Source organism: Geotrypetes seraphini, chromosome 6 (assembly GCF_902459505.1).
Source record: "Geotrypetes seraphini chromosome 6, aGeoSer1.1, whole genome shotgun sequence".
Classification (NCBI taxonomy): Eukaryota; Metazoa; Chordata; class Amphibia; order Gymnophiona; family Dermophiidae; genus Geotrypetes; species Geotrypetes seraphini.
In genome coordinates this window covers 164320561-164342746 of record NC_047089.1, presented here as the reverse complement: position 1 = coordinate 164342746, position 22186 = coordinate 164320561, and the positions used below count along the sequence as shown (strand labels likewise).

At 38.9% G+C, this 22186-nt stretch overlaps 1 protein-coding gene across 3 annotated transcripts in view; it reads left to right on the top strand.

Moving 5' to 3' along the window:
- Positions 1–22186, top strand: part of COL4A2 (collagen type IV alpha 2 chain) — a 426713-nt gene that overhangs the window by 116630 nt on the left and 287897 nt on the right. For all 3 annotated transcript variants that reach the window (XM_033949645.1, XM_033949646.1, XM_033949644.1), the window contains exon 4: positions 11430–11510. In XM_033949645.1, coding sequence (XP_033805536.1) covers positions 11430–11510 — 81 coding nt within the window. The remainder of the gene's footprint in view (positions 1–11429; positions 11511–22186) is intronic.

Genomic DNA, 22186 nt, shown 5'->3' with positions numbered 1-22186 from the left:
TGCTCAGAATGGTTTACATGAGTTTATTCAGGTACTCAAGCATTTTTCCCTTTCTGTCCCGGTGGGCTCACAGTCTATCTAATGTACCTGGGGCAATGGGGGATTAAGTAACTTGCCCAGGGTCACAAGGCGCAGTGTGGGTTTGACCCCACAACCCCAGGGTGCTGAGGTTGTAGCTTTAACCACTGTGCCACATTCTCCCATCTAGGGAAACAGTTTACAATGTGGTTTTTCTCAGATCTGCCATGAGAATAGTCTATTATTATTTTCTCCAACCCTTTTTAAACTTCATCTATACTTACTCCATTTATTATATCATCCAGCACCGAGTCCCAAAGCTTAACAATTATTGAATGAAAATGAATATTTCTGCTTAATTTTTTTTTTCTTTTTTAAATTATAAGAACTGCTTTGTAACTTCATGGCATGCCCTCTAGTCCTTTTTTAAGTAAATAATCAATTTGCGTTTACATCTTACACTCCACTCAGATTTCTATAGACCTTTGTTATATCTCCCCTTAGCCTTCTCGTCTCCAAGCCGCGTGAACGGACTGCTGAGCATGATGGACCTCTAGTCTGACCCAGCAGAGGCACTGCTTATGTTCTTAAGCTGAAGATCCCTAACTCTTTATCCTTCCCTTATAGAAAAAGTGTGCCATATCCTTTATCATTTTGGTTGCACTTCTCTGTACCTTTTCTAATTCTGCTATATCTCTTTTCAAATATGACAAGCAGATTTGCAGACAGTAATCAAGGTACAGTCATACCGTGAAATGATGCAGAGACAATATGATATTCTTTGTTTTATTCTATTCCCTGCCTATTAAATCACATCATGTGGCGATTACTGGATGCCAGATGATCACCCACTATAACATCAGAAACACTTTCCCCATTTGTAAACACTAAGGACACCTTTTACTAAGCTACGATATGTTTTAGTGCGCACTTAGCGCGCGCAGAATTGCCGCATGCGCTAGACACTAACACCAGCATTAGTTCTAGCCACGTAGCGCGGGTTTAGCGTGCGCTAAAAATGCTATCACAGCTTAGTAAAAGGAGCCCTAAGTCCAGTATGGCCCCCATCCTGCATTTTTTTAGAAAATGTTTTTGTCAACACACTTGTCTTAATTAAATGGGCCAGGCATTGACATGGGTCGTTTCAAATTCTGCATCGGGGATTGATTCTTATGAAAAGAGTCGCTGCTGATGGCTTTATTGTGAATCAGAATCAGTTTATTAAGTAGCATCAAAGAAAATGTTGAAGTACTTTATAAGGTTGAAGTACCATTAAAGATTCCTCCTCCATATTAATAACATGGAAATTACAATATATTGTAGTACTAGCTGATGCCCCGGCGTTGCACGGGTATTTAATTATAGCAATAACACTGTAAATGGATTCAAATAAAGATACTTTATAGTGGTGAATGAAATTATTTTTTTACAGTTTAATAGAAAGTACAATATTCAAATTATAATGTGAAATATTTGACAAAATGAATACAATACAACTAACGCAAAACGTGATTATAAACAACATTTTTTAGTTTCACCTCCAGGAGCAAGAACATATAAATTGTTGGGTGAACCCACCCTTGAGCAAGCAACATAGAGCTGTGGGCCGAGAGACCCCCAGAACATATCACCCCAGGTAGTGAGGGATCTGCATACCAAGTTTCGTTCAAATCGGTCAAGCCGTTTTTGAATTACTGTGAGAATGGCAGCTTTTTACATTTTTTCCATTGACATGAATGGGTGATATCTGATTTTCTGTTTGTAGCTCCGCCCACGTGTGCAGGTGGGCCACGAGACCCACAGAACATATCAGCCCAGGTAGTGAGGGATCTGCATGCAAAGTTTCGTTCAAATCGGTCAAGCCGTTTTTGAATTACTGTGAGAATGGCAGCTTTTTACATTATTTCCATTGACATGAATGGGTGAAATCTGATTTTCTGTTTGTAGCTCCGCCCATGTGTGCAGGTGGACTGTGAGACCCCCAGAACATATCACCCCAGGTAGTGAGGGATCAGCATACCAAGTTTCGGTCAAATCGGTCAAGCCGTTTTTGCGTGATCGCGGCACATACATACACACATACATACCTCCGATTTTATATATATAGATTTGGTTTATTTCCTTGTAAAATAGCAAACTATAGCCCTTATTTTAAAAGCATCTCCATATGTAAATGGTAGCAGTTACTGCAAGTGTCTGAAGAGGCTCAGACATTTAAATACTATTTCAGAACAGGGAGCTTTCATATTTGGGGATAAATATGTACACATGTTAAGGGGAGCATGAGTAGAGTGGGGAGAGGAAGTGGTCTGGGGAGGGGACTACAATACAGACATGGATTCCCTATTTGAAATAGGGAATCTATGTCTGAATTGAAAAAAATAGGCATTGGAATTTATTGCTTTCCTGAGGCATGTCTAATCCCACACCTGGGGACTTCCAGTCACCTCACATGATAACACCCCTGACATTTGAGCCTTTCTGCACCCCTAAGGCATCAGTCCCCTTCCCTGGTTAGCTGTCCCTCCTACATGGCAGCTACTTACACTGTGGCAGCCTTTGTGGCAACCCTTCTCCAATGGCATCTCACTACATCAACCCCCCTAATTGCACATCACCCTTCCTCAACATATTTGGACAACCACCAACCACAAGATGCCCTCCCTTGAAACCTACTGTACCTCAACTGTTAAAAATTTGAAAATAGGCCCTCTTGGCAGATCCCCACCCACTAATTCCTTTATGAACTCACTAGGGGCTCCTTAGGGTTCTGTGGAAGGAAGAGTGATACTCACTTGCTCCTGCTGCAGTCTGCCTCCTTCAGAATGGCCATCACCACTAAGGATCAGGCATATGGAAGCCTGATCCTTAGCAGCAGAAATATCAGAATATTTACCATTAGACATTTTGGTGGCTGCTTTTCCTGTCCCTGTAGCTTGGGGATGGGATCAGGGGGTGGGAAGTGAAGTGCTGCTAGAGGAGGCCTATTTTCAGTATTTTGATGATTGAAGTCCTTTACAGAGGGAACAGTGATTTTTGAAAGCTACTACCATATTTATGTGTTGGGGGGGGTGAGTCCTTCTAAAATCAATGCTCCCTCTGTACATGGAAGAACTTATACGTGCAATCCTGCACTTACTTTACAAGCATTATGTCTGATAGAGCCTATTGCAATATAGTATGGGAATTCCCTACATCCTGATCTGAAGTTGTGAATTTCCGTCTTCACATACTATTTAAAACCTGTCTGCACAGCTTGCAGCAAAATGAATACTTCTTGTCAGGACACTGTTGGAATTCAGGTGAGGAGGGCCAACTACTGTAAATTGCTAGGCATTTGTTAACCTTAATCTCTGTTGCTAAGGAGAATATAATTTCAAATGGATATTGTGGAATATAAGAATTCAGTTTGTATTTAATGCCAATAATACAAGGCCATTGAACATGTATTAGCATTTCTGAATGAGCTGTTGCACATTTTTTGACACTTATGAAGTGATGTTTCTTTTTTTTTTGGCTTTCAAAATCTGGGTGAAGGCCAGACTGAACAGTATCTCTAAATTCTCTATGGAGAATTGCCTATTGTTGGCTAGAGGTATATTGGCGTAGACAGTCATGCTTGGAACAAAATTAAGTTTGTAAGAATAGAGAAGAAACAAACTATTCTTTGTTTTTCAACAGATGGGTTTTATCTTTGGATTTTAGAACAAATTTGATTTAATGCTTATTTGCAGTGTTTTTTAGTAAAAAAAAAAAAAAAACCTAATAAAAAGAAAATCAATAGATTGTATATATATATCTCAAAAAAATTTTATTTCTACATTTCAAAGTAACAATCGAAGAAATATAAATTCTTAAAATAAAACTCAACTATAAGCTAGCTTAAAAAGGAAATATTTAACACATTTAGTCCAAAATAAAGAAGAATTAAAAAAAAGAAAGTTTAACTAGGAAACCTTAGTATCACTTAAGGAAATTTAAAAAAAAGAGGAAAGATAAGAACAGCATTGCTGAAGCCAGCTACGTGATCAAATTCTGTGAGACTCAACTCCCATAAGGGTTACTGTCATCTCCTGTGATTGTAAAATTTCAACAGTTGTTTAGGTTCAAAGAAAATATAACTTTACCGAAATATAAATGACATTGAGAAGGAAATTTCAAAATATAAATGGTACTGAGCACTTGGAGTTTCACCCAATTGTCCAGAAAGTCCTCCTGGAGCTTCTATGTCAGAAAAGAAAGATCAGGAAAGATATGTATTAAAGAACCTAAGAACTGTTCATACATATGTTGAAAGTATAGTTAAAGAGCCATATTGCAATCAGGATCTAAGCTGAATTTCACAAGCAAAGTTGTTCTTGCTTTTATTACTTCCAAGGAACTCTCTAAGAAAGCTGTAAAGTCCACAGTGGATAACAAAGCATGATCTTATTTTATTGAAGTTGGATTTTCTTGACTAGTCCCCAAAGCAGGGGTGTAGTCAGCCTTCTAGTTTTGGGGGGTCCCAAATATGCAGTTGGAGGCAACACATTCTTTCTCTCTCCCTCCCATGTTAAACATACTTTTGCTGGCATGGATAATGAAGCCCCACTAGCTAAAGAAATGCCGTGCCCAAACTGCTCCTTGCCTTCTTGTACTGTTTATGTAATGCAGACACCAGCAGCATGCCTTTAACTACCAACTCCAGGAGTCCCCAAATTATTGTATGAACTGAGCATGTGTGAGAAATCCTTGCGTCAGTAGTGGGAGGCACCCCTTAGACATCTGCATTATAGAAGCAGCAAGGGGGCACAGAATGGCTCAGGCACTGCATTTCTTTGATTGACTGAGTTTGACATCCCTGCCAGCCATTTAAGGGGATGTTGGAACTAGGATGGATAAAAATCAATGATTTAAATAAAGATTAAAAATCAGATTTTGTTTTATTTAAATCAGATTTTTAAAAATAAAATGCTTTTTTGAGGAAAATCTATCCAAAGATAGTTTTCATTTTAAGATACATTATTATCCAAAAGGTATTCATCATGAAATAATTTTTTGGCAAGTCTTAATGGCTGGAGCAATGTTCACAATAATCCAGTTGTATGTGCTTATATAACAACAAAATAAGGGAATGACTTTCTTGCAGAAACAATTGATACCTCAGGAAATACACATACAGCAGAATACTTACAGGAAGGAGCAGCAAAAGCTATAATAAAATGAGAACAAAAATTCAAATGTCTAGTATGCAGTTTAGTCATAGACAATGCTGCAAATGTATCCAAGGTGAGAAGAAATTTAGAAGAGCTTGACGAGAATACCAAACTAATAACATATGGTTGCAGTGCTCATTTGCTGCACCTTCTAGCCAAAGACTTAAGTGTCCCAGAAGTAAAGACAAATGTCATTGAATTACTAAATACTTCCATAACAATCATTTTGCAGCAGCAGCTCTGTAAACAAAGAGTAGAACCAAGCTAACGCTCCCAAAGATGTTAGATGGAATTTGTGTAGTGTACTCTTGAGCAGCATATCAAGAAATGGCCTATTCGGATGACATCTGGTTGTAAATATTAAGATTATACCAGCAAAAATGAGTCTGTAGAAAACTATGATTTAAATCAAATCTTTCTGACTAGTGATTTCAATCGTGATTTCAATCGATTTGATAAAATCAACCCTGGTTGCAGCTTTGGAGCCCCCCCCCCACCCCCCACCCCCACACACACACACACACACACACAAACACCTTGGCTATATCATTGTCCCAAAGATTAGTACTGCAATTTCACAATAGGTGGCATTGACTCAGATGTAGTAAGTAAAATTTATTGTATTTCTTTAACATATCCAACAGAAGGGAGTTTAGGGGAATTCAGAACCTTCAGGTTATTCTTTCTAACTTGGTTCTCAAGATGTTCCATCTTACAGTCCATATCTTCTTTATCTTATATAAACACTAACTCCATATCTTGTACAAACACTAAGGGCTGGATTCTGTAAAGGATGCCCAGTCTCAGAAGCCACCTAAGCAACTTTTGAGAATCGCACACAGGCATCCTATATAGAATTGCATCTGTCCTCATGTACAGACACCTAAACCTGCCTAACACTATGATTCTCTAACTGGCATCTAATGTCACAGGAGCCGAGTAGAGAATTGGGTTGCCGCTGAGTTGATCGTGGCAACGGAATCCCTTCCATGAAGACCAATTAGAATCCTACACCACTCCCAGTGCATCCCAGAATGCACTGGGAGAGAGGCCTAAGATTCCGGTTGGCCCAGGTGCCTAAGGCCCCTCCTATGGGAGGGGCCTTAAGCACCTGAACCAATGAGGGCCTTAGCCCCTCCCTAGTGTATCCCTCGATGCACTGGGAAGGGGAAGGTCCACCATTTAGTGGAGGCGGGCCTGCCGGCCAGAGGGACTAAGCATCTCTCCGGCCGGCCAACTAAAAAAGGCACTGGTGGGGTCTGGGTTGGCTTGGGGGAGGTTGTGGTGCTGGAGGATGTCTTGAGGGGTGGGGGTCTGGCAGGAGGGACAGGGCATCCCTCCTGCTACCTTGGGCGAGCTTAGGGGGCCCTACGCACCTCCCTAGGCTCACATAGATGCCTACAATGTAGGCTGCCTGCCTCGGGGTGTTTTGTTTTTTTAAATTTGTGTCACGTTTAAGTGGTTAGGCAGTGGTAGGATGCCTATCTCCGCCTACAATCTGGACACCGTTTATAGAATTTGCCCCTAACTCCATAGTTTTCAGAGTTTTCAATTGCTTCAATTGTTCTGTATTTCCCATTGTTGTATCTTGCATCAAGAATCTCTGCTTGTGCACAGACACCTTATTTTTAACTTTCTCGGAAACCTTAGTAGCCATTACTGATGAAACAGTTTTAAGGGAGATATCCATAGTCTTAATGGTGTCCCAAAGAGTGTCTAATGTGACTAACAATAGTTTTCTTAACTAACCAAGAGAAGCTTGCAAACCTCTGCAGCAGATTTCCTCTTCACTTCTTTTGCCTTGAGGCAGTTTTCCTTCTAGCTGACTTCTTGCTCCAGTTTGCACATGGAGAAAGTTCAGCTGTCACTGTGCACTGAATACTGCCTAAAAATTCAAACTGCTTCTGGGTCTCAGGAACTCATCAAAGGCTGATCATCACTAAGGTCCACAGTAACTTCTGTGGGTCTCGCCAAAGCAGCAGTGGCTCCTCTCCCAACTTTAGAGCTCCAGATATCCAGCTTAATCTGCACTAGTCATGGAGCTGATTCCCCAGTCAGAAGGTGAACATGGGATCCATTTTTGTGCTTCCCCATTGAATAGAGCGATCAGGTAGAATGTGTGATAAAAGAGCCATTTTGATATCTCGTACATTCTAATACCTATGATGAATATTGGGTTATTATATGCATATTGCTAAGGAGAAGATTTTCAAATGTTTGCAGTAAAATCCGATGGGCTGCTATGGCAGCCGCTACTGTAACAATTTCAAAAAGGTGAGTCATTCTTTAAAAAACTGCACATGCAAATGAGGTTGTAGAGGGTTGCTAAATTTGCATGTGTCAATCGCTGGTGATAGCAATCGACACATGTGTAGAATCAATACACAAATAAAAAATGACCCCAAATCGAAGATTGGTAGGAGGTATGTCAATTCCCTCCCGCCGCTGACGTAAATCAACCCCCCCACCTCCCACCGACACCCATTTAATTTTTGAAAGGGTATTTCATTTTCAAAAGGGTGACTGATAAAATGAGGAAAATGGTTAAAAAGAAACTAAAAGGATCAGTTGCAAAGGTTAGGACTGTAAACAAGGCGTGGATGTTATTTAAAAATACCATCGTGGAAGCCCAGACCAGATGTATTCCATGTATTAGCAAAGGAGGAAACAAGAGCTGGCTTGGTTAAAAGGTGAAGTGAAACAGTCTATTAAGGCCAAAAAAAATCCTTTAAAGAATGGAAAAAGGAGCCAAATGAAGAAAATAAGAAGTGATACAAGCACTAGCAAGTTAGATGCAATGCATTGTTAAAGAAAGCTAAGAAAGAATATGAACAGAAACTTGTCAAAGAGGCAAAACTCATAAAAAAAATTTTAGGCACATCAAAGCAGAAAATCAGTGAGGGAATCTGTGGGACCATTGGATGATCAAGGAGCAAAAGGGGCGCTCAGGGAGGATAGGGCTATATTGGAGAGATTGAATGAATTCTTTGCTTCGATCGTTACAGAAGAAGATGTAAGAGATCTACCTGAACCAGAAATGGTTTTCAAGGGTGATGATGTGGAGAAACTGAAAGAAATCTCGGTGAATCTGGAAGATGTACTAAGCCAGATCAACAAGTTAAAAATGATAAATCACCTGGACCGAATGCTATACATCCCAGGATACTAGAAGAACTCAAACATGAAATTTCTGACCTGCTGTTAGTGATCTGTAATCTGTCACTAAAATCATTTGTAGTACCTGAAGATTGGAGGATGGCCAATGTAATGCCAATTTTTAAAAAGGGCTCCAGGGGAGATATTGGAAATTACAGCAGACCAGTAAGCTTGACTTCAGTACAGGGCAAAATGGTGGAAACAAATATAAAAAATAAAATTGTGGAACATGTAGACAAACATGATTTAATGGGACAGAGTCAGCATGGGTTCAGCCGAGGGAGATCTTGTCTCACCAATTTGTTTGTCTTCTTTGAATGTGTGAATAAACATGTGGCTAAAGGTGAGCTGGTTGATGTAGTGTATCTAAATTTTCAGAAAGCTTTTGATAAAGTTCCTCATGAGAGGCTCCTGAGAAAATTAAAGAGTCATGTGATAGTTGACAAAGTTCAGTTGTGGATTAGGAATCTGTTATTGAAAACAGAGGGTAGGGTTAAATAGTCATTTTCTCAGTGGGGTAAAGTAAACAATGGAGTGCCACAGGGATCTGTACTGGGACTGGTGCTATTTAACTTATTTATAAATGATCTGGAAATTGGAACGACGAGTGAGGTGATTAAATTTGCAGATGACACTAAACTGGGCATCCGTTTCACATAAATTTTAGAAGTCTGTATCCTGTTCTAAAATGCTACATGTGAGATGCACATGCATTTTGATCTACTGAATGGGGCATCCATATTCTTCATGTGGACATCCTTTCTAAAATGCCCTTCCATATCAACCAGCTCACCTTTATCAACATGTTTATTTATGCCTTCAAATTATGTAGCAGATCAGTAAGGCAAGACTTACTTTGGCTAAATCCGTGTTGACTCTGTCCTGTAAACCATGTTTGTCTTTGTGTTTAGTAATACTGTTCTTTATAACAGCCTGTATCATTTTGCCAAGCACCAAAATCAGGCTTACTGGTCTATAGCTTTCCAAATCACCCCTAAAGCCCTTTTTAAAAATTGGCATTACATTGGCTACTTTCCCATCTTCAAGTATCATAGATGATTTTAATAACAGGTTGCAGTTTAGTAATACTAGATCAGCATTTTATTTTCCAGTTCTTCTAGTACTCTAAGATGTATACCATCCAGTTCAAGAGATTTGCTGCTTTTCATCTGGTTAATTTGCTCTGTTATATCTTCCAGGTTCATTAAGATTTGTTTCATTTCCTCCATATCAACATTTTTAAATATCATTTCTGGCATGAGAAGCTGCTTTACATCCTCCTCAGTAAAGACCGAAGCAAAGAAATCATCAGTCTTTCTCCCAAGCCTTGTTCTCCCTGAGTGCCCCTTTTACTCCTTGATCTAACATTTTGATTATTTCAGAGTGTTTCTGTTTCTAATGTATTTGAAAGGAGATTTTATTATGAGTTTTTGCCTCTATGGCAAGCTTCTTTTCAAATATTCTTGTACCATTCATTATTATTATGATGATATTATATTATATACCACCTTTCTGTAGTACAGTCATAGTGTTTGCATCTAACTTGTCAGTACTTATACTGCTTCCTGCTTTCTTCTTTTGGGATCATTTTTCCATGTTTAATTTTGTACTATGTAAAGAATGTGTAAGCTTCTGTCATTTAGGGTCCTTTTGAAATGTAGTTTGACACTGCATGCCTCAAGTTTTACATACAACTCTATATTTACATGAAATCAACTGCAAATCAATTTGTGAATGTAAGATAAATCTGTTTATGTGGTGAGTAGGGCAGATATAGCTCCAGTGCCAAGAATTTAGTCTTGTATTAATGAAAGGCTAGTAAGTGAAGAGTTAGATGGCCCAAAATTGATATCACCTATGTCAAACTAAGTAGAGCACTTACCTTTTACTTCAGTTACTAGGATTCAGGTTTAGTTTGAGATTCAACAGATGTGCATGTTTTGATATCATTTCCATGTCAGGTGGGTAGGAATCAAAATTGACCCTCCCCCCTTTGAAAACCAAAAATTAGTTCAACTGGATTTTCTTGTTACATTTAGTAGTTTTGTTCAAGTTGGAGATTTCAGTTTCTTTCAATGATGTACTTCTTGCTCTTAGAAATTATAGTCTTCTCAGAATATTCTTGAGATCATTGGCGACAGGGCAGTCTGGGAATGATTGCACTCTAGTTATCACAACATTCCTTTCTGTGGGAATAAAAAGAGGAATTTAGTTTTTGCTGCTTTCCCCATGGTTCATAAAGTTTTTAAGCATTCACTCAAAGAGCAAAAAACCCTACTTCATCATGTATAAAATGCTAAATTTGCCAAAATATGTATAGCAAATGTTTAAAGGAAAGGGACCTGAGCAAGTAGATAGACATTTTAATTGAATGAAAGGAAAAAAAAATCACAGCTATTCCTTGATAAAGAAAGCTTTAATTAGAGAATTGAATGGGAACAAAAGCAAATTAATGTGGAGAATTTGTACGTGTTCTCCTTTGCTTTGGTTACAGTGGAAGGGTTGCTATGTGGTGACTTCTGAGTTTGTCACAACAGATGTTCTGTAGAATTAAAATGTCATGCTTTAAAAGAGAAATGCAAGAAATATTTACAGCATTAAATGGGATGCATTTTGTGTTTAAAACTAGTTATACCATGGAAATGTCAGGCCACGGCATGGAAAAAGATAGCACTGCCCTGCAGAAGTTTTGTACAAAGCTGTTCATTGTACTTAATGATAGCATGGAAGAACCTGCTTGTTGAACTAGTTATTAAAGCCTATAGTATAGTATGGCCTGTATAAACTGAGTTGAGAAGCCATGATAAGTTTATTGCGTTCATGGAAGATCTTTGGATTTTCACAGACAAATCAAGTGGTACTATATTATTATTGGCTATTCTTGGTGATGACTAATGTACACTGTTAGAAACCAAATGGAAGATCAATCATTCTTGAAATCAAATTTAAGGATGGTTAACAAAAGACTTTCTGAAATAATCTGCCTTCCCTCAAGGCCATAACCTGAATTACAATTACTGGTATTATTTAACCATGTGTTCTTTTTTCTCTTTCTTTCAGGGTGGTAAGTCCTACACAGGACCATGCGAAGGAAGAGACTGCAGTGCAGGATGCCAGTGCCTTCCAGAAAAAGGAAGCCGTGTGAGTGCTAATATCTTTTTATGCTGTCTTTAGCACCATATTTTGACAAATGTGGATTAAAATAAATAGTTGCGGAGAAGCTTGTTTTCCAATGAGAAATGCAGCCCTCTTAACTAGAAATGATTTTAAGATGTACACAAAGGAATCAATTCAATAAAGAACGCTCATACTTTGGTGCCTAAAATTAGGACACTCAGCTAGTATTCTATAGTGGCATGTTAATGCACCTAATCAATTATAGAATACTAGTGTAAATTGACTTATCCTTGGACATACATATTCTCACAGTTGAGTGACGCTCACAGATGGATGATGGAGCCTGGTACGGACAGTGCTAAAGTGTGCTGTTACTTTAGAAAGCTTTGAGACTGCCAGCATCGCTTATGTATGAGCACCTTCCCGCCCGACGCGAGCTCGCAAGGTTGTCAGTTTTTCATTTTCCGCAGAGTGAAAAAGACATATCTGGACTTTGTCCAGTCCAGTTTGCATTCCCACTTCATTTTCAACATTTTCTTTGTCATAGTTGTTTTTTTTCTTTTCAACCTTTTATTTCCAAACAAACATTTCTTTATGTTCACCACTGACTTTGTTATCTAGTATTTTACATCAGTTTCTACGCTCTTGCGGCTGTGATAATTTCATTGCTATCTGTCCAGTTGGTGAGGTTCTCTCCTGTGACAAATGTCTTGTACTCATATCCTACTTGCATCTTTGATACATAATTCCCAGTTTCACTCATTGGAAGGGTACACAAAACATTGCTAGCATATTATTGCTTTTCTTCCTTGCATGTCCTATAAGATATTAATATACTCCTCTAGTCCCCTTCCAACTTGGTGTTTTTGAACCTACTGACCTTCTTTAAAAATCTAGTTTGCATTCTCTGCAATAGTTTCCTTGATTAGATCAAAACAAAGGTGAAGAGATCACTACCATGTTAAGTAGCATTCTCCATAATGTTGCTACCATTCCATGATTCAGCTTTGATTGCCTTTATAAATGAAGCGAATCCAAGTAGAATACTTGCCTGGAGTTTACAAATGTATAGTAGACCACAGTTACGGAAGAATTGCTTGCTCTGCCAGTTGTCCCATTGGTACAGTAACTAGCTGCTGAGGACCTCACTAAAATAAGACATCTTTTAATGGAAGCAAAAGTGGATTCCTGGCTTAACATCTTGATTAAACAGCTGGTTCTCTGTGAGCAAATTTTGGTTAAGCAAGGTGTAATTTCTTAGATATGTCTCTTGGAAGCCTTACTGAATTCTGTATTAAATTTGGACAAACTACTGTCTGGCTTTCCTCTTGCTTCTATTGTTAGTCTATCATCATGGCCCCACTCCTTGGTTAAAATTATAAAGTATTACTACTTTTCCATTGAATCCTAATAATATTATCTTACCCACATAAGAGCTACCTAATTTTCTTATCATTAATATTAGGTGGAAAATTGCCTCAGACTTAGAGCGTCTATAACAATAGATATTTCATGCGCTCTGAATATCAATCACTGGCTTTTTTTTCACCATCCACCCATATTAATATTATGATATTTTATTTTTATTTTATCTAAATTCTTTTTTATAAAATTATTTAATATTGGGCCATGAGTCTGATCAGCCTTTTAGTTTCCAAAGAAAATTTAAAATATACTAGTAGAAGCAGTTGCGTAGTAAGAGTGGGGGGTGAGAGGGGTGCCATGTACTAGTACCCCTCCTCCTCTCCACCCCCATCTCTACCCACTCTTCCTCTCATCATGTGTGTGCCCCCTTCCCTTTCCCCGTACCTCTAGTTGAAGTTGTTGTTTGCGACCCTGTCGGCTCTCCTGCTGACATCACTTCCGGATGCCGCGCATAAGAAGTGACTTCAGAGGGAGAGCCAATGGTGTTTGACTGCCTTGAGCAACAACTTCAGCTAGAGCTACGGGGCAGAAGGAAAGGGTGTGTGTGCGCTGCAGGAGGGATATCGGGGAAGGAGTGGGGACAGAGATGAGGGCAAGGGAGGGGCGCCTTTCATCCTCACTACACCACTAAGTAGATGTGTGTAGCTTCTTTAGGACAGTGGTTCATAAACCTGTCCTGGTTCTTAAACCTGTCCTAAGGAACCCCCCAGCCAGTCAGATTTTTCAAGATATCCCTAATGAATATGCATGAGGCAGATTTGCATGCCTGTCACCTCTATTATATGCAAATCTGCCTCATTCATATTGTGGGACAGGATCCTGGCTAGGCCTAGTTGCCCCTCTGAATCCCTGTCCCAGAGTTTGAATAAAGGTAGTAGAACACAGCTTTCAGTGCCTCCCAAAGATTGTACACTGAGATTCCCTTATTGAATAAGGCAGAATACTTTAATGGCACGAGCAAAGAAAAAAGACTTCTATCAGTCCAGTTATTCCCTGGAAAAACAATAAAGTTCCAATTTAGCACAACCAGTGCTCTAGACAAAGTCCAAAAACAAAAGTCCAAAACCTTTTCTTCTGGTCCCACTGTGTGGCCTATCAAAACAGTGCATTAAACAAACATTTTTCTTTTTGAAAATAACCACACTCACTAGCTCTGGCTTTGGCCCTGTTGGGTAGAGCTGAATTCCCAACAGGCTGGAAAGAGATAGGCCTGTATACCTCAGGTGTTGCCGCCCTCCCAAAAGACAGGCACTGGTTTTAATCCCTCATCCCCAAAGCACAACTCAAAGCAGCACCCAAGCTGCTCCAAAAATAAAACAAAAACCAAAATTGCAGCTACTGCTTTACAGTTCTTTATGGTGGCTGGACACACCCCACAATGTCCCCAGCACAAACACTCAGGCGAGTTTGAGGAAAAAAAAACCACATCAAAATGCAAACTCCAGTGAAAAAAAAGAAAAAAAATAACTGCTTGGCTTAACAACCTACTCACAGTCCATCTGTTCTTCCCCTCTGGGCACTCCATGTCATAATCCCCAGGCTAGGCCTCTGAGACTTGCTTTGTATGGCTTTCAGCAAGCTCCTCCATTTCCCAGTCCTCAGGGCCTCAGTTCAGCTGGAAGGACTGGCTTCCTTCCCAGCCTCCGTTCAGCTGCTTGTTCCAGCTGCTTCCCCCCTCTCTCTGATGAGGAAAGCTCAGTAAATGGAAGCCTTGGCATCCAGCCACGCCCCCTCCTAGCAGGGACCGGCAAGATCTTAAAAGACCCTGCACTCTGAATGTCAGGTGAGGTTTTGTTATGAATGAAAGGGAATGTATGCGAATTATTTTGTATTGTAGGTGAAGTTATGAAGTTGGTGAGTCTTGCAAATACAGCTCCTGAAGACGCCAGGTGGCGAAACACAATCTTGTGTTGAGCTGAATGCTTTATGAATTGAAGAACAGGGCCATCATGAGGACAGGAGAGGCCTGCCGATTGTGTTTAAGAAACTGTGATTATCATGTGTTTGAAAGCCTCTATGACTAGATGATCATGGACTAATGAACTAATTAAGATCCATTTCTGTATAAAAGTAATCACAATGTATGTGTGTGAAAGTTGGGAAGTGAGTGTGAGTAATGGGGTTAAATTCACTGACTAAATTATTCTGATATTGGTGAAAGATAAGACCTTAACCCAACAAAAGATTGAATATTTGGAAAATTAGTTAAGAAGGAATAACTTGAGTTAAATTTTCCCCAAGTCCCCTTTGATAATCAGCAGTGGCTTAATGAGATGATGTTTGAAGGAGGTCTTTAAGATACCAGATGAGGCACTTCCACCGATTGTGAGAGCTCAATATGTTTCTGGGAAAGAAACGGGTGTCGGGATCTCATAGATATCAGAGCCAGTGGTGAACTTAACTGACTTTCTGGAATCATCTCTCGAAAGAGTCACCCAGAGACTGACTCTAGTTGTAACATTTGCTTTGGAGCTGGATCACAATAATATTCTGTACATGTATTAATTAATCAGCTTGTAATATTAATCAGCAGTTTGTGGGTTCAAATATACGTATATTTCCTGATTTATCTAGAAACACACAAAAGAGGTGCCAATCATTCATGGCCTATAGATCAAGAGTGATTGCTTTGAGGGCTAATTTTGTATTGAAATTTCCCTGTATTTGTATTATTTTACTTGAAGGTGTAACTTTTACTTTTTTTGACCCTAAACAGCTTTTTTATTTTCTTGTAGCTAAAGGAGATTAGGGTGGCTGTATGACTCTCTTAAGGGGGAGGGAAAGCCATGTTCGGGCTGAGACAATGATGCAGGGAAGCCTCCAGAAATGTTTTCTTTTTCCTTTATTAATTATTCCTAGGTATCTTGGATCCTATTTCTGATAATTTGTGGACTGTCATAAGTAATTTTGTTTCCCTGATTTGATTTCTTTTCTTATATTACTGTAATTTCATTATCATGGATATACTGAAGTGATTGTATATTTAAAATATTAGAGAAAAAAAAGAAGACTGGTTATCTCAACAGTTTATCTCCATGAGCTTCTAGAGTTTGCCGTCAACTATAAGACGTCACATCTACAAATGTCCCAAACCTTGGAATTCATAGGAGCATTTTTGAGCACCATTCAGGGTCAGGCTTTTCTATCTAAGCAGAGAGTCCATAGTTTCATTCAGCTATGTCAACACTCTCCACCCTCAAGCACACTTCTGCATGCCAGATGTTGTTCCTTCTCAGTCACATGGCATCGACAGCTCATGTGACACCATTTGCACATCTTCATTTCAGGATTCTACAAAGAACCTTATCAACTTAATGGTCCCAAGTTATGAGATCCCTATCTGCTCCAGTACAAGTGATCCCAAATCTATAGCACTTCTCATTACTGTTTAGAACACAACTTCAGAAGAGACAGTTGGTTTGGTCAAGCAGTTCTGCAGAATATATTCTCTAATTAAAGCCAACTTTCCCTCCAATCCTGTAGGGTTTTGCTAGGTTCTTATATATTTAGTGTGTAACCTCTTCCCGAGACACGATCCTTGCAGCTTGAGAGTCCCACATGTAAGAATATTATGCCTGCATGGCCTTGGAGAAACCAAAGATATTTGCCTGTAGCAGGTGTTCTCTGATGACAGCAGGCATTCTGAGAACCTACCTACCTCCTCTAGTTGATTTCTTAGCTTTGTTACTTAACTGATGGTCCTGTGAGGCAGGAAGGTACTGGCACTGGTACGCACACAGTATGGGTACTGCCTAAAGAGTTAAAGTGATAGTGCACTTGGCAATGTCTGTACCAGGTTCCTTGGATGATGTCACCCATATGTCAGACTATATGCCTGCTGTCCTTGAAGAACACCTGGTCAGTATCTTTGCTTTATAACATGGACATTTTTATGATGTCACAGTGACATCCATATCCCTTGTTTCACCCTGTTCATGATTTGGCGGTTTCAATTTGTATAATGGATGTTCATGCTGCACATAACCAGCATATGGATGTCCATTTCTCATGTATTTTAGAAAATGCTGTGCATTGGAAGATGCTGTTCTAAAATACTAGCACCACCAGAGATGTTCCAACCTGGACAAAATTATCCCCTTAATTAATAAGCATTTCCCCTTGAAAATGACAGGCTTGCATTAAATAACATCAAAATGAGCTGACTTGGTTTAGTGGGCATTAGCATATGTAGCCCTGAGCTTGTAGCTAAGACAACAGAAATTTAAGTGACTTGCCCAAGGTCATAGGAAGCTTCAGTGAAAGATTTACATCCTAGCTTCAAGCCCAGTGCTGTAACCATTAGACATCTGATAGAACCAAAGGGTTTTCTCCCGAAAATCTCCTCACTTGCAATCATTGGAAATGTGTGTGTTCCCCTATTAACTTTTATGTTTGGTATCCTAGACATACCAGATTTTCAGAAAATTCCAGAGATGGGGTTTTGAGGACTGACAGTGTTGAGGATTTTGGGATCCATGCACTTGTGTAGACTGCAAACATGCACATCTGTGCCTCCCAGAAAGGAAGGTTCTTTATTTTCTGGGTGGAATCTTTTTTTTTTTTAGGGAATCTTCCATTTGGACATTGATAAATTTGGACATCTATTTAGGGAATAAAGGGTAGCAAATAAATAGAATATCTATTTGCGTATCATTTTGTAACATGTCTGGATATGTTGGCTACAGAAACTGTACAAAAAGCACTTTGTCATGTAAGACATGGAATGGCATCAAAAAAGAACTAAAAGAGCCTGTATAGCACTAAAAGGAAATGTGCTTGAACAAAAGAACCCTGTTTCTAGAAAGTCATCTTTTCAAAGAGGATGAGCAGTACAAATCTTTAAGTGATCAGGATTATACAAAAATGATCTTTTTTGGCTGAGCTTTCATATTGAATTGCAGCCGGTCATTGACTGGGATAGAATCACATCTGAGGAGCTTTTTGTTCAGAATACAGCAGCCTGCTTTACAGACTTTTCCATCTGCTTTGTGTTTTATAGCAGATTTAACTTGTTATGAGCTTTTGAGTGTAAAGGAAACTTCTAATGGGTTGTCATTCGTGTTATGCCAATGGATTTTAATTTACTGGTGTAGCTAAGTATGCCCAGAAGAACAGTAGCAGTTGTACATAGGCGAGGCAGGCCAAAAACACACTGTAAGTGAGCAGTCTGAGAAAGAAAACTTAATTCTGTTATACAACTGTGTGATGTGATTTCCTTGTTTAATAAATAATGTGAAATTTGCAACACATATTTTCAAGACCCATGGCTTGAAAGTGATTGGGGATTCCTGGTGACCCACCTGTATATCTTGCTCCATGGGAATGGACTTCTAGATTCAAAGTACAGTATATAAGGTTTTCTTTCACCATCCACCGTGTAATGAATGGCTTACAGCTTTGCTTCTTCTTTTTGACAGCAACCCATATAATGATGGGTGTGTCTTTTAAATAAAAGATTAGATTTAAGTTGCAGGCAAGAAGATTGCTAATCAATTTGTCTGCCCAATTTTGCCCAAGAATTTAATGCTCTGTACATTTTAGGAGGGTATAAAATTATGCCAGACAAAAACTTGTACAAGAAATGAATTGTGGAATTGTAGCACTTTGATAAACATTTCACAGGAGGGTGAAATATTCAAAAGATTTATATGATTAAAATTGTAATTTAAATGTATAAATGTAACCCTTTTAAGAAAACTCCTTCTTTCTAGCAAAATCTCTCTTGTATGTGCAGATTTAGTTCAAAGCCAGCCAGGGTGAGGTTATCAAACTTAGAGGTCTATTTACTGAGATTAAATAATGAATTTGCATGCAGTAAGAAGCATTATTGCAATGAAAAATAGCAATAAAAATAGCAATAATGCACAGACACCACCCCCCCTCACTTTTTTGAAGCCGTGTTAACGTTTTTTATCGCTAGCTGCAGCAGTAAAAGCTCTGACGCTCATAGAATTCCTATGAGCATCTGAACTTTTACCGCCATGGCCAGCGCTAAAAAACGCTAACACAGCTTCATAAAGGGGGGGATAATTTGCAAGTTTCCAGGCCCTAAAGTAGGTGCAATGCAAATTTGCTTATGAGTTGCTGCTTCATCAAATGCAAACATGAGTGCAAAGAGCTTGTTAGGCTGTCAAGAATAGCACAGCACATGAAAATTCCCAATATTTGTGGGGTCGACTGTGCTGCAATGCAGGGAAAGTAACGATCTGCAGATTCAGCTGTTCAAAGTGTTCAGGAAACTTCTCAGAGAATCAGAGAATGTGTATTACTCCCAGATAATTAAAGATCTGAAATATTTTTTGGGATAATTCCCAATTGTAGCTAGCTGGTTAGAAAAATATTGTCTTTTGCATTTTTTTATTGCTTCTCTATATTTGGTTCCAACATATGTATTTATACTTTCTCAAATTAAGCTCAGACTTACACTACCACCATTTATGTTCCATTGGCAGGTCTGACATTTTTAAGATATGCAAATCCTCATGGTAATAATTTTCCTAAAAGTAAGTCTTTGAGTTACTTTTGCAGGGAAGGACATCATACACTGATATTAACCTAGTATTCTCAGTGACCTAATTAATTGATGGACAATTTAGAGTTATCTATGACATCACATCAGACGTCCCACTTTGATATTTCAGTTTGATAAAAGTATAGTCAATGAATTATTAAACAAGGTTTTTCTTCCACTTTGAGAAAACATTAGTTTACTTACCCCACCCCCTTTTTTTTTTTTTTTTTTTTTTACATAGCTGCGCAAGAGATTTTTGGCGCTGGCCGGCGTGCTGCATGCCCTGCGCTGATCCTATGGTCATAGAGTTCTTATGAGTGTTGGAGCAGCAGGGAGCATTCAGCACGCCGGCTGGCGCTAAAGATCTTTTGAGCTGTTTTGTAAAAGGGGGGTTAGTTTTTTTTTAATCTTAGTATACAACTTATACATTAATTATACCTATAATAAGTCCCTGGACCCATGCAGAAACCCTTGCAGTACAACCTACACTCACCTTGAAGTTACCGCTAAAATAATAGTGAGGCTGCCATAATCAGTGAGCATGAAAATTAATGCAACATTAAAACTGTGGCAGTAATCCTCTGCTCTTTGCTAAATGTCATATTTCCTGTCATTGCCTAAGCAGTGATTGACTCAGGTATTGGCAGTAAGGGTGCCACTGAAGAAAAAAAAATTGCTAAGATCTCAACCCGACTTTCTGCACAGCCCCTTTCCTTGGTAGTCAAGCAGCCTCCATCCCTCTCTGTGACCCAACTCAACCAAATCCTAATAATATACCATCACCCCTTCTCCTAACAGTGAACATAAAAATACCTGGTAGTATCATGTCTCCCATCCTCATCTGCAGTCTATGATGAGATTTTCGACACAAGTTAATATCTACACAGAAACCCTTCCTGCATTGCTTGGCCAATAAAACCTGCAGTTTAACCACATTAAACCCATGGACATATTTTTGAATGGGCCCTAGTATGTAATCTATGCACTTTCATTTATAAAAATAAGTTTTCTTACTCCCTCCCCCCTTTTTTTTTTTTATAAAAGCGTAGCGCTGTTTGCGGTAACAGCTCTGAGATTCATAGAATTCCTATGAGTGTCAGAGCTGTTATCGCCTTGATTGGTGCTAAAAAAAAAATGCACTACACTACACTACACTACACTGCACTACAATGCACTACACTACACATTTACAGCAATAGCGTTCTTAAAAAGAAAAGTTGATGCACATTGTATGCTCAGAGTGATTCCCAAGGCTCCTTCTTTTTATAATAAGATTTTTTAATGCTTAATATTGAAATAAATATGAAAACACATTAAAAAAAATAAATTAAGAACTACAAAAAGAAATTTCTCATCCCACATTTTGGACAAAGAAGGGGAGAAAAAAACAACCCGGTAATAAAATTCTGTATGAAATAATCAAATAAAGGGCCTAAGCACCAATATCCATTGTTGAACTCCATTCTCAAATCTATCCCCCTCCCCCTCCCAATCACTGGTTCAAGTCCAAAGCATGAACACATCAAAAATAATTTTTAAAAAACCCAAAAACATAAGACCAAATTATCCCTCTGAAAGGCTCCTTTCTTTTAAAGCCATTGATCTCAAAAAGGACAAGGTCATCTTTTGAAAGAACATTTTTAAAACTCTAACTTTATCATCTCCTAAAGAGAGTGATTCTATTTGAAATAGAGAGTGGCTCTATTATAAATATTATCAGAAGATTCCAATAAAGCAGAAATGTCCAGGTATCAGGAGTTCCAAGAACATCCTCTCCTTCCACCTCTCTCAAATGAGCTTAACAGGTATATAATAAAGCTCATATGTTGTGATCAGATCAATATCTAACCCCCCTCCTTTACAAAGCTGCACTAGCGTTTTTAGCGCCAGCCATGGCGGTAACAGCTTAAAGGAATTCTGTGCTCAAAGGAATTCTATGAGTGGCAGAGCTGTTACTTTGGGGGCCGGCACTAAAAACGCTAGCACGACTTTGTAAAGAAAAGGGTAAGAAACTTAAAATTTCAGAAGAATACTTCTTTAGCAACTCCAAGGGAAAGAGTAACTGAGTCTTGGGGAAATTTAGGAACCTAAAGTTCTTAGATCTCATCCAATTTTCCATCAATTCCACTTGCTAGTATACCACCAAACCATCCTTAATGTGGGCAGCACCAGTGATGGGTATGGTCAGAACTGAGATTCCACTTTAGTAGTCAATTGCTCCATCCACAGGAATCTACTTTCATGCTCAGTTTGGCCACTGCAACCTTGGAAAGGCTGAAAAACCTATTCACCAAACATTGCAAAAAGTAATCTGTGCAGGAAACAATCTTTCAGATGAACACTAACTTAATATCAGAAAGCTCTGAATCCATACCCTGAGAAGAACTAGCCAATTCAGGGAAGGATACCACCTATGGAACAGGGATCTTTAATTCCCTTGTATAATTCTTGACTACAAGATCTACAAGACTGAGAAAAGATGGAGGCACTGATCCCAAAGGAGAATTGGCATCTGCAGGAGATGGCACACATATTGCAGAAGGATGTGAAAAGTTCTAGATGGAAAGTCAAAAGAGGAATCATGTGTCAAAGAAGATTCCTACCATCCAATGTACCTGAGATACGTTACAGATACCTGTCTACCAAGTCAGAGATTGTTCCAGACACCCCATTCTCATTCTTGATTTTCTTTTTACCCAGTTTACCACATAAGTCCAAACTTCATATGAAATTCAACAAAGTACCACCTTTGTGTGATAGTTCA